The sequence below is a fragment of the Citrus clementina genome, unplaced genomic scaffold (genome assembly GCF_000493195.1).
Source record: "Citrus clementina cultivar Clemenules unplaced genomic scaffold, Citrus_clementina_v1.0 scaffold_3, whole genome shotgun sequence".
NCBI lineage: Eukaryota > Viridiplantae > Streptophyta > Magnoliopsida > Sapindales > Rutaceae > Citrus > Citrus x clementina.
In genome coordinates, this window is record NW_006262339.1 from 31,403,065 (window position 1) to 31,417,102 (window position 14,038).

The 14,038-nt window shown below is 32.5% G+C and overlaps 1 protein-coding gene across 1 annotated transcript; it reads left to right on the forward strand.

Moving 5' to 3' along the window:
- The first annotated feature begins 9,626 nt into the window (after positions 1-9,626).
- On the forward strand, positions 9,627-11,222 carry LOC112099857. The gene has a single exon (XM_024187360.1). The coding sequence runs from the start codon at positions 9,627-9,629 to the stop codon at positions 11,220-11,222; it is 1,596 nt and encodes a 531-aa protein (XP_024043128.1).
- Positions 11,223-14,038: the final 2,816 nt, after the last annotated feature.

The window sequence follows — 14,038 nt, forward strand, 5'->3', positions numbered from 1 at the left end:
TTACGTGTGAATGATAACACAATCATTTTAGGTATTTTGTTATCTTTAATTCCAATTCGTATCTCTGAATTTGATCGATTTACGTGTGAATGATAACACAATCCTTTCAGGTATTTATTTTGACTATTAATGTTTGTTAATCTTTAATTCCAATTCGTATCTCTGAATTTGATCGATTTATGTGTGAATGATAACATAATCATCTCAGGTATTTATTTTAATTATTAATGTTTGTTAATCTTTAAGTGTATATTAGAAATTATTGATTCTTATGTTTTAACATGTTTAAGTTATTTTTCCATGATATTACAGATGTTGTCGGAAGTTTATGTGGTGTATGTGATATTGAGATCGTTGGAGCTGGTTGAAAAAAAAGAGATATAAAAGTTCTAACAGATTAGTAAGTTGAATATAATCAAGAAAACTATGATTATGTATATTTTTAGTTATTGTTTTATCATAAGAATCAATAATTTAAAAGAAGAAAATTAATGAAAATCACTCTAAATCCAATTGGAATATAAAATGAACAACCTCAATTCCTTGAATTGTTGCCTAATTATTTGTTCTAATTCTTAAGAATTTTTTTTTCTTTTCCTCACACCCCACCTCTTCATAAACACAAATAAAAAAGTCAAGTGGTAATATTCATAATAAATTAGGGAATAAAAATATTAGTGATTTGGAATAAAAAAAAGTAACCAACTGTATAATAATGTAATTAGAGAGTTTTGAATTTAATAAAAATATGATATCCTTATAATGAGTTTTTCTCTTTACTTTATTAACTTTTGTTAATTTTTATGGATAGCTCGGTGACAACAAAAATTATTTTATGGAGAAAGTTGGGGGAGATGTTTAATCCAAACTTATCCATTGAATGAGACAAGGAAATTAGCAATCTTCTTTGATTTAGTAACAGTGACGCTTACAAAGTTAGAAGACAATCAAGACATAGCAAATCTAATTCAGATTTTGCCCCATAAAACTAATTTAACTTATTGCACGTCTTTGTTTAATTACTAATATTCGACAAAAAAATGATCAGCACTTTATAGGAAATTCCAAACAAGTTTATATTCACAAGAAATACGTCAAGGACAAATGAGAATAAAAAAATGCAAAAAACTAATAAAGCTTCATTAATTAGAATTAACCATATGTGCTCTTATTTTTAAAATAAATTAGAGGAAGATAACTAACATCTTCTCCTCTTAGGCTGTGTTTACTTGCTGGAGTGGGAGTGAGGAGTGTGGATTCCTCCTACTCCAGCATTTACTTCCTCAAAATGAGAAGGAATTGGGAATCTCACTCCGTGGGTCCTACCCATTTTTGGAGTGGGGAATGGGAGTGGGTATCCACTCCCACCTCTCCTTTTTTTACCCTTTTATTTTTAATTTAATTTAATTTAATATTTTATAATTAATAAAATAAAATAAATAATATTATATTTATTTGAATAATATTATTATATTTATTTGAATAATAATATTATATTTAACTAAATAATAATTTGCATTGATTCTAAGTTAAAATTATTTTAAAATAATAATATTATATTAATAGAGAATTAATAAATATAATATTATTATATTTATTTTAAAAATAATAGTACTATATTTATTTAATATTAATAATAATAAATAGTTTATTCTAAGAAAATATTAATTTTGTACTAAATAATATTATATTATTATTTTATATAATAATAAATTTAATATAATTATATTAAATAAAATAAAATAAGGTTTCATTTTATATTAAAATTAAAATTAATAATTTATTGTTCATAATTAAGAATATTAATAATTATAATAAATTTACAAATATAATAAAATAAATATTATTCATTAAATATATTTTTTATTAGTTTTGTAATTAAAAACTATAATTATTTAAATAGGATAAAATTGTAAATTGAAACTATTTACTCCCAATCCAAGACAAAGTAAACACATAAATTGGATTCTGATCTCTATTTCATGCTTCCATTCCAGTGTAAGTAAACAACTTACTCCCACTCCCAATCTTAAGATTCCCACTCCTCAAGATTCCCAATCCAATCCAAAAAGTAAACGCAACATTAATTCCTAGATTTTATCTTCTTCTTTTTTTCAATTTACCCTAATGGCAAAGGGTTATGACTTATGAGTACTAAGGGCAGCTCATAGATTAAACTCTTTTTTCCTTTTCCTCAACAACCTATTCGAACATCTTTCAAAGTCGTGCTTAAATTAATTAACTAGAGTCTGTTCTGTCCCATCATTAATTATTGCGGTCCTTTAATAGCCTCTGGACAAAATTTTAGCTTTTATGCATGGCTATGATAGAGACATTCACATTTGCCAAAATAAATACAAATTGCAAGCCTAGCTGATTCAACATATATATAAATGCCAACTCTTTTATAATAAATTGTAAATATACATGTATTAGCATCCAACCTTCATATGATAAACATTGGCTCAATAATCCAGTATGGACAATAATTCACACGCCAGCATGTCCAATGAGAATAAAAAGATGAAAAGAGAGAAGCAATAATATTGCCAGCATTGTTAGCCCTACCAGCTGCATAAAGTTGTGACCACTTTCATTATCATTGAATCTCTGTTCATTATCTATATATATTTGAGATCACTTTGATCTCAACTTTTATATGAACAAATAGGCACACGCAAGATTGATAAACTTGTATTTAATTTATTTGTACTGTCTATTATGAATCATAATTTATGATGAAATGAAAGTTCTGTTTGTTTGTAAAGAAAAAAAATAATAGTCGATCAGTAATTTTTTAAAAATAAGTGGGTAAGGACACATATATATACCTTTTGAACTTTCTGGAGTCTGGAGAATGCACATTGATCTGGTTAAGCCCCAAATGACAAAGATTTTTAACTTTTAATTTGGATAAGAATCCTAGTTTTAGTCTAGTCTCCAATTTTTGCCTTTTTGTCCCCCCCCTTTTTTTTTTTTTGCATTGAATCATTTAAAGTAAAGATAATACCACTCGTTTTTCACGTTTAACTATTGATTTTTTATATCATCTTTATTTTTTTTAAAAAAAGAAAAAACTCACTTAAATTTTATCAAAAAACTTCCGTAATCTCAAAATTTTTCTTTTAAAATCAAGCTTAATGTATTTGTAATATTTGTGCTTATGCTTGTATTTTTAGTAATAATAGATAATCTCTTGATGATTGTTTGAGAAGAGTAATGATAAATTTCCAAATTGTTTATCTCAAATTGTTTATCCTAAATTCTATCTTAAATGATGTCTCATTTATTAAGTAGTGGATAATTTTTTATAATATCCAAGTAAATTAGTTATATTAACTTATCAACCAATTGATGAATTCCATGGTATAATGTTTTGGTATAAAAATTTTGAGATGTACATCACTACTCATTTTAAGAAATAAACACACTTTTGTCAAAAGGTAATTACTTTCATTAGACGCACTAAAATTATGTTAAAACACAGTTTAGTTTATCTACTTTTAAATTCTTACAAAATACCCCATTTGACACTACAAAATTAATTAAAGTTTCTACAAACTGAACCGACCATGATCTCCATAAGCATCGCTAATCCGTTCTTGAATAATGCTTCCATTGTGATATTTTAATTTGTTGTTCAATCGACTCTGCATAGATATGGAATTTGATTATAGTGATAGGGAAGTAATTATCGTAACAGCTTCATATGTATATTGACTACTTTTTTCTGAGTATTATATGTATATATATAGTTTTCAATGATTTAATGATTCTCTACAGTGAAGAAATTTATATATATAAATATGATTTTTTTTTTGGTATCTTAGTAATATCCTCACTTTAATAAGAGGAGGAAGTCCTCACAAAGAGAATGTTACACACACAAACATCAGACCAAATAGGCATATAAATCAATATACAATGTGACAAGGTGGCATGAAATATGTTATATATATTCTTCTCCAGAAAATGGGACTCCTAATTGGAAATCTTCAAAGAGAAATGTCAACCTTCAAAATTCAAAATGAGAGTATATGTGGCAATCTACAGTTATACTTACTCGTGTATCACGGTCACCCCCCACACATATATAAAATGTAGTTATTGATCAGCGTGCGGATAACTAATATATTTTAGTGTTGTATATGTAGTCATATACATTATTTTGTTTGGCTTTGAATTTAAATTTTAAAACTTGCAGATGTTTGTAGGAAATATTGTATAATAACTTCAAACAATAATTAGATCAATCTTAGTTGGGTACTTTTGATATGTAATTATGTATGGTATATACTCTCTTCCACATTTATATCTTGCCACCCACATATATATTAATAGAGCGCATGAGATTTTTTTTTCAAACAGGCCAATCCATAAAGTTCAAATTTTTTTTCTTAATTACAGTAAAACTTCTAAGTTAATACCCGGCATTGAGAGTTGAGACCAAGAAAATTTATTTATTAAGCAAATATTAACTGACCGGAACTTAATGTTTCACATTGGCGTCAAGTCCGAAATGTCAAAATACATTGTTTGATCAGGATATCAATTTATTAAAATTCTATTATGTAAATGTTTAAATCTTAAGTTCGAGTCACGGGTAGTGTATATCTATGTTTAATATTTTTTTTCCCCAAATAAGGATGGCAATAGGGTGGGGTGGGGTGGGGATGGGGAGGCTTACCACATTCTTCACTCCGTTAGAAATTTTTGCCTCCATTCCCTACCCCATTCCTTAATAAATTTAGAGGGGTGGGGATGGAGAATCTCCATGTGGGGAATGATTTCCCTATCCCTACCCCATTCACCATTTATCTATTTTATATTAGGTATAAATATATGATTTCAGTAAGTTAAAAATTAGAGACTTAAAATAAAATCATCACCATATTATAAAGTATTTAAATTTTTTTAAAAAAATCTAAAAGTTTGAAACAATATCTTAAAATGATATAAAAGTGAAAAATATTTAAAGAACATAGCACCTTAAAAGAGAAAAAAATATAATAATGTTTCAGATTTGAAAATTATTGTAGAGTTTTCTTTTATTCATATCATGTTTATATTGCATAAAAATAAAAAAAAAATTATTAATTGACATTACAATTGATAAAATAAAAATTAAAAACATATTTATATATAATGAGGATTGGGGTGGGGAATGCAAAATCAAACCCTACCCCATTAAGAATTTAGAGATTATTTTTTTCTCACTCTCCACATCATTCTAAAAAATTATTCAAAATTTTTTTCATTTAGAGTAGGGCTCGACGGGGCCAAATCCGTGGAGGATTTTGCCACCCCTTTCCCCAAAAACAAGTAGTGATCATAGTCACCGTTCAAAGTTTTCCTCTCATGTATAAAAGGTAGTCAAAGTCGTCTTTCAAAGTCTTTCTTTTATTTATTTATTTCCGATTTTTTGCCATCATTTTCTGGGTGTGGTGACTTCGACAGTCACCGGTCAAACAAAGTTTTTTGAACTTTGATGGCCAAAGCGATGGACACAGTCACACACTTGGAAATGGAAAATAAAGATATATAATAAAGAAAATGATGTTAGTTGATAAGTATCGATTGCAAAATGCATGGATGCAAACATAAACCAATTAAATTCACTAAAATTTAATTTTTATAAGTAAATTCACGAACTAATATATTAGTCGTTCTCAAAAAAGGCTCAATAATTGATCATAAGCATGGACAAATATCATCAACAACAAAAGGATTGAATAATACATCCATCTGATCTGTGTATACACATCAGCATGTCCAATGACAAGAAAAAGTAAAAAAAAAAAAACAAATGAAGAAAAGGGAACCAATAAACACTTTGTGCCCGTATTTGTTATCCCTACCACTTGGAATTAATGGAAAACGACCAAAATTTGCGGCCCCTCTTCTTTGGTAAAATTAATCCATTTCATTTTCATCACTTTATAAGTGCACTTCCTTTAATATTGTAAAGTTAAAGAGTTCGATATGTTTTTTAGACTGTGATCCAGTCTTCTCGTAATATTTACGTTATAAAATAAATGGTCTAAAAGAATTGACAGTTGACAAGATATTTTTAAGTTTTAAAACATGAGGGGGAATAATTAATTTCACTAGATAATAAGGGGTTTTTTAGTCTTTCTACCCACTTGCATTATCAGTGAATCCTCAATCTTGCACCATATATTGAGGATCACTTTGAGTTAGAGGGCTCAAAGCTAGCTAGTTAATTAGCGTCCGAGAGCATTGTGGGAGAAAGAGAGAAGCAATTTGTTCGTCTCCACTAATTTGCTCATCATGGCTTTCACTCTTGCTAGCTTCATGCCAAAGACCACGCTCAAGCTGCCAACTTTCAAGACTTATCAGCAGCCAAGAAAAGGGGTAGTCATGTACGTTTCATAATTATTACTTACTTTATTTGCTTTGAAAATAACAGTCATGCATCTGCTAAGTCTTTGTAGATGGTCAAAATCATTATGAATAATTTTGTTTGTTTGTAAATTGCTTTAATTCCTTGTAATTAAAGTGTATATATATATATACATATATAGAGAACTGATATTGAACCTAAAGGGCGACACTGGGGGCATAAATAATACTCCGATATCTGTGCCGTTTATGTCGCCTCTTTGTCACCCTTTGAGCTCGATATCATTATTGACATATATAAGCTCGTGGACACCCTTCGCTTAATTATTTATATTTTTCATTTTTGTTTTCTGATGAGATCACAGAGTGTGTAGTAACCCTACACGTCCAGGCGGGAGCCACGGGGGAGGAGGAAAGATCAATAGCGAGAAGCCGAAATCTCTCAACAATGCTCAAATTGAAGTAAAAGAATCTGCTGACAAAAACAAAGCAGTAAAAGAAGATGGTGCTGCAAAGAATAAGTCTAATTAAGGCTTCAAATCAATTAGTTAATGGCCGCTTAATTTAGAGGGCATGGCTTACATAGGCATGCGGCCATAAAATTATAGTTTCTCTACTGTACTAGACTGCCTTAAAATGTTTAATAAGGCTAGCTGCTTTTAGTGTCAAGTGTGTGGTGGCTAATAATTATCACGTGTTCTTAGAAAAAAATAAAAATAAAGCCACATTTGTGTATGCAACATGAGGGTTTGGACTTGAGGTAGTTTAATTAATTATTATCAGCTAGCATAGTTGCTATATGTCATCAGTTTGTGTTATGAGTTGTATGCACATGTACTATTCCCTGCGACTTTGTATGTTGTTGGAATTCGTGCCTACTATGGGTCGAACAAGCCCAACAGAAAGAAATATTCATAAGTTTCTTTCAAATAGAGTTTCATATGCCCATAAAAAAAAAAAATTGAGTTTCATATGAATGTTGTAAGTTTAATTATACTCAAAGAGTTATGAAATTTTATGCTTGACTTCTATTAATCTCAAGAGTTTTTATATAAATATAATTATTGTATGTAAAATAAGTGTGTGAGAGTCATAAAAAATATGTAGAATGTATTAGACAATATAGAGAAACCTACTAAAGATTGGATGTGTGAAAATGAAAGAAAAAGATAGTGGGTTTTTATAATATGATATGTGGGAATTTTCTTTTTCTATGATTATCCTCCGACAATAAGTATTCAGTGGTATGAGGATTTTTTTTGTGATAATCCTGTCTTTAATTAAATTGATAGTAATATAATCTCGTTATGATTTGCTTCCGCATTTAGGAATCAAAAGGTATATTTTTATATCTCCCATTAATTATATATTGAATATGCACGAATATAAACATATATCACGTAGTCACTAGTGCTGTATGAGATGTAATCTTCTTTACAATTTGCTTCTATGAGTAAATAAATACAAAAATGTGATCATTGATGGTTAAAAGAAGAAGAAGAAGAAGAAGAAGAAGAAGAGTGATATTGCCATACTTGTTAAGTAATATTTCGAGAGATTTTTGTTACAAATAATGTGATATTCATCTTTAAATTCAAGAGATTGATGATCTTAATATTGGCTTAATTTGAAGTGTATTTACAACTAGATTAGGGTTAAAAGAGAACAATCAAACAGACATTTTCATACTAAATATGATCAAGGAAGAGAGGATATTAATTATAATTATCGGGGAAAATATAAACATTTCCAACGAAGAGGATGAAAATTAGAGAAGCAGGCTAGAAACGGAATGCATGAAGAAGATTACTGCAGAATGTGTAATGAAGGCTGTGAAAGAGTTCGTGATCTTGCAGCCCGTTTAGGGCCCAGCTAAACTACTGGGTGTTTTAGTAACTCTCATAGTTGTGGTAGCTACATTTTTTTTTATTTCTATTTTTAAATAAAAATTTATATTTTAAGCCTTACATAATTTAACAACTTTCATAATTTTTTTTTCTTAATCATTACATCTTTTATTTCACAGCAACACTAAATCATTTAATAAACAATAGCTACTATGACTTAAAAGTTTAGTTGATTTAGAGCTAGTTTGGTAATGTAGTAACTTTTAAAATATTTGTTATTAGCTATGTTATAAACATAATTAGCAGTGAAGAGAATCAGTAAAATATTTGATAAAATATATTTTTAAACACACTGTAAGTTTTAAAAGTAATAGTATTTATTTGGTAAATCTTACAATTTAGATTGCAGTAAGAATGAAATGATAATGTTAAATAAAATTTATTTATACATTTATAAACATGTATACGTAATTTTTTTATTGTGTATATATAATAATTGGAAACTAAAATAATTTTTTTTATTTTTTCTTTTCTTTTCTCAATAATATTGGTAATAATAACAATCTCCTTAAATTTAATGATTTTATTTCTTAATTAAATAAGACAATTTTTTATTTTTATAATATACGTGAGGATATATATGAAACTGCATTAAATATAAAATTAATCCTTACAATTAGATTTTGAAAAGCTACTCATTCCCCGCTTTTCAAAATCTACTATAAAATGGGATGATTTTGTCAAAAGTAATGTTTTGAAAAAAATTTATCAAATACCAAAATTAATTTTTACCTTTTCAAGATCATTTTTTAGTCTCGCAAAAGCAACTCCAAATTAGTTTTTTATTTGCCACATGTATGATAAAAAAATCTATAATATTTTTATATTTTTATCAAAATAATTAATATTTACATTAACTATATACTATTTATTTCATAATTACATCTTTTTTTATAACAACTATATCTTAAAATTTATAATAATTTAATATTGAACCAAATCTAATGGCATGATTGGTTTAATGAAATATAAAGAGAGGAGAGGAAGAGAGGAGAAAAAAATTAAAAAAAATAAATTATATGTCCAACTGAACAATAAAAATAATTTTAATATTCTTTTTCACTCATTTTTTCTTTTTCTCTTTCCTCTAGCTTCTTTTCTCCCTTAGTATTTTTTCCAACCAACCGTGGGCTAAAAGCCGTTAGCCATTTGTTAACAAGAAGTTACAAGATAAATGTATTACATTAAAAAACAAAAATTAAAAAATAGCCGTTGAGAATGCTCTCAACCGAAAACTCTCTCGACAAGAACAGCCCCCCTCCTCTTGAGGATGATAAATCAACTAAGAAAACCAAATTCAGAGCACAGGGGGAAGATGGAGATAACCCATCTATGCCATCATTTTGAGATAAGCTAATGGAACAACAAAGGGGGATGATCGATGTTGAAAACAGTAGAGAAGATTTCATGGGGAGGGAAAAGGACATCGAAATTGAAAAGGAGGATGTGGTCATTGAACAGGAAGGCTATTTACCTTCGATTTCTTTTTCACAAAAAGTCCATGAGCAACTCATAAAACCATGGCAATCCACTGTGGTGGTGAAACTCCTTGGTCGCATGATTGGATACAAAGTGCTTTGCTCACGACTGGAAATCTTGTGGCCTAATATTGGAGGCTACTCTGTTATAGATTTGGATAATGGATATTTTCTCGTTAAGTTCAGGAAGGAAGACGATGCTGACTTTGTTCTTACACAAGGGCCATGGCTTGTGGCGGGGCATTACCTGACTGTCCAGCTATGGTCGCCTCATTTCGACAGCTCGAATGAAAAGATTGAAAAAATCACGGCATGGATAAGGCTTCCAGGTATGCCTCTGCACTATTACCATAAAAAAATCATTAGAATATTGGGACATGTCATTGGAAAGGTTATCAAAATTGATTATAATACGGAATTGGCGACGAGAGGGAAGTTTGCCCGTATTGCAGTTGAAGTATCCCTTGGAAGCCCTTTAATCTCTCAATTTTTACTGGATGGAAGAATCCAAAGGATTGAATATGAAGCACTTCCAACAATATGCTTTGGATGTGGAAAGTATGGACATATATCTTCCTCTTGCCCGGATAAGTTGATTTTGGAAAATAGAGGGGAAAAGACGGCTGTTATGGCTCCAGGTGAACCTACCAACGCAAAGTCCGAGGTCTCGACGATGGCAGTTAATCCGGACAATCCAAAATTTGGGCCTTGGATGATCGTGGCTAGGAGAGGAAACTATAGAGGAAATAGGGGAAGAACAGATGCAAAGGAGCCTCATCAAAATAGCTTTGGGAAACAGAGGACAGGTTCCAGATTCGGTGTCTTACATCAGGAAAGTGGATTAGACAATAATGCTGGGATGTGTTCAAACGAGACTACCACCATGGACAACCACAAGAAGACCGTTGATCCGACCAAAGACAAGGACAGGATGATATCACGTGACTCTAAAGCACCCACCCAAACGAAGCTGTATGGGAGCAAAGGAAAACCCGTGACAAGCAATAAGAAGGCTGACACACCTGAACACACTGCACCCACACCATTACGTAAATTACACACTAGACCTCTCCCCCACACAAGTGATCCCAGCTCATCAAATCAACACCCCCTAGAGGCTATGGAAAAAAATATCTCAAGGAACAAGTCTAAGTTATCCAGAACCCATCACTTTGAACCAACTTTAATCCCAACGTCTCTGGATCCCAAATATCATTCAGCAATTATTTTAAAAAACAAGCTTGAAAACGAGAACTTTCAAGCACCCCTGTCGATTCCTCCTAAACCAAATCCAAATGAGGAGCCTCCTGATAGAGGAAATAGAGACATGGAACAGATGGGGGAGGACTCATCATACAGTGAGTATATGGAGGAATCAGAGGAGGACGAGGCTGAGACCTCGGAAGAGTCTCAATTTTTTGTTGAGGCGGATAATATGGATGTTAATCAGCAAGGCTTTGAGCCTTTGGAGTAAGACGGTCTCTCCCTTTTTTTATATATATATAATGAATCTGTCTTTTTTGTTTTGGAATTGCCAGGGGGCGGCATCGCAGTCCTTTAGACGAATTTTCAAGATGTTTACTCAAAATTATAAACCTCAACTTGTGGCTCTTTGTGAACCTCGAATTAGTGGAGTGAAAGCGGATGACTTTATTCGTTACAGTGGGTATGATCATTCCCATCGAGTGGAGGCGGCTGGTTTCTCAGGTGGAATTTGGCTTCTATGGAAAGCGGGATTAGACGTCACCATCCTCATTAACCATAAGCAATATATTCACCTCCAAGTGGCGGATACAAAAGGGTTAACTACTTGGGTAACATCGATTTATGCTAGCCCAGTTCCTTCCCTCTGAAGCTCTCTTTGGCATGATTTAAATTATTTGGCTAAGACTATTCAAGAGCCATGGATGCTAGCTGGTGACTTCAATGCCATTCTTTCAATCTCAGAGAGCAAAGGAAGCACTAATAACCGTAGCCAGCCTTGTAAAAAATTTCAAGAATGGTTCCACAAACATGGCATCTGTGACCTCCAGTATACGGGACCAAAGTTTACTTGGAAAAGGGGCTCGCTTTATAAACGCTTGGATAGAGTCATTTGCAATGATAGGTGGTTCAACACTTTTAATAAGGCGCGAGTCTTTCATTTACCAAGAGTGGGGTCTGACCATCGGCCTATCCTCCTCAGTCTGAATAATGAGAGCACCGGAAACAGAGGGTTGAAACCATTTAGATTCATTGCTTCTTGGCTTACTGATAAGCGATTTTCGGATTTTGTTTCTCAGGTGTGGAAGAAGGATGTGGATTATAATGTTTCGGTAAAGGAGTTTATTGGAAAAATTGACCATTGGAACAAGAATGAGTTTGGAAATATTTTTAAGCGCAAAAAGAATATCTTAGCTAGACTTAATGGAATCCAAAAAGCTCTAGAGAGTCACCATTCAGATAATCTGTTAAAGCTGGAGACTCAGCTCAGTAAGGAGCTCAACGACATTCTTAATCAAGAAGAACTTTTGTGGCTTCAGAAATCTCGTTGCGATTGGATCCAGTTTGGAGACAGAAATACTTCATTTTTTCACCAGAAGACAATGACGAGGAGAAGACATAACCAAATTGTCTGGCTGAAAGATGATAGGGGCCAGTGGATTTCGGACGAGGATGATCTTAAGGCTCATGCTATTAATTTTTTCACCAAGTTATACACGGCTAATAATAATTCTATTGATAGCTATTATACTCCTAATGATTTTCCTTGTATTGATACAGGGAGGAACCATGGCATGGAAAAACCTGTGGATGACGAGGAAATTCGTGACACTATTTTTAGCATGAAACCGTTAAAGGCTCCGGGAAGTGATGGCTTGCACGCAATTTTTTACCAAGCTCAATGGGAGGTGGTGGGCAAGTCGGTGTGCAAGCAAATTAAAGCTGTTTTCAATGGAGAGACAGTGCCTGAAGACTTTTTGAAGATTTTAATTGTTCTTATTCCTAAAATTGACAATCCAACTAGCTTAAATTCTTTCCGGCCTATTAGTCTTTGCACAATTATGTACAAAACGATCACTAAGATAATAGCTAATAGATTAAAAAACTTTCTCTCTGATCTTGTAGGTCCGCATCAAACCAGCTTTGTTCCAGGGAGGCACATCACCGAAAATATTATTATCGCCCAGGAGGTCATTCACAGTATGAGACGGAAGACGGGTAAACGAGGCTTCATGGCTATCAAAGTAGACTTGGAAAAAGCGTATGACAGATTAAGCTGGGAGTTTATCAAGGAGACTTTGGCTTTTGTGGGTCTTCCTACAAACTTTATACGAATCATAATGGAGTGCATCACTTCCGGCTCCATGCAAATTCTTTGGAATGGGAAGCTGACCGAATCATTCAAGACTTCAAGAGGGATTCGTCAGGGGGATCCGATCTCTTCTTACATTTTTGTGCTCTGTATTGAAAGACTTAGCCATATCATTAATCGAGAAGTGCAGCAGGAACGATGGAAACCCATCAGGCTGTCCAGGAATGGTATACCCCTCACCCATCTTTTCTTCGCTGACGACCTTCTTCTCTTTGCAGAAGCCTCTGCTGATCAGGCGAAGGTGGTGATTAAAACTTTAAAGATTTTCTGCAACATGTCAGGGGGAAAAGTGAGCACAGAAAAAACTAGATTATATTTCTCAAAAAATGTGGCACCTGCTGTGTCAAAGAAAATTAGTGAGCTAAGTGGGTTTTCAACCACCAAAAACTTGGGGAAGTACCTGGGCATGCCACTTCTTCATGGTCGGGTGACCAATAAAACCTATCAAGAGGTGCTAGATCGGGTGGACAAACGGCTCTCAGGATGGAATGCGAAGCATCTCTCTTTTGCTGGAAGGCTGACCCTTACTCAAGCGATAATCCAAGCCTTGCCAATTTACTCTATGCAAACCACAATGATTCCGCGAGGCACTCAAGAAAAAATCAATCGCATTTCTCGCCGATTTGTTTGGAGTGGGAATAGCGAGAGGAAGAGCATGGCCATGGCTAGTTGGGAAATAATCTGTCAACCTAAAATGGTAGGCGGGCTTGGCTTAAAAAATCTTCGCCACATCAATGAGGCGCTTTTGATGAAGATTGGGTGGAATATTATTGTGTCTTCTACTAGCCTGTGGATTAAAGTGTTATGCTCTAAATACGGCGTTGAGAATGATAACCTCCCCACAGAGCTACCTACAAAATATGGTTCTTATGTGTGGCGTGCAGTGGGTACGGTTTGGCATAAAGTTTTGCAAGGGATTTGTTGGCAAGTTGGAG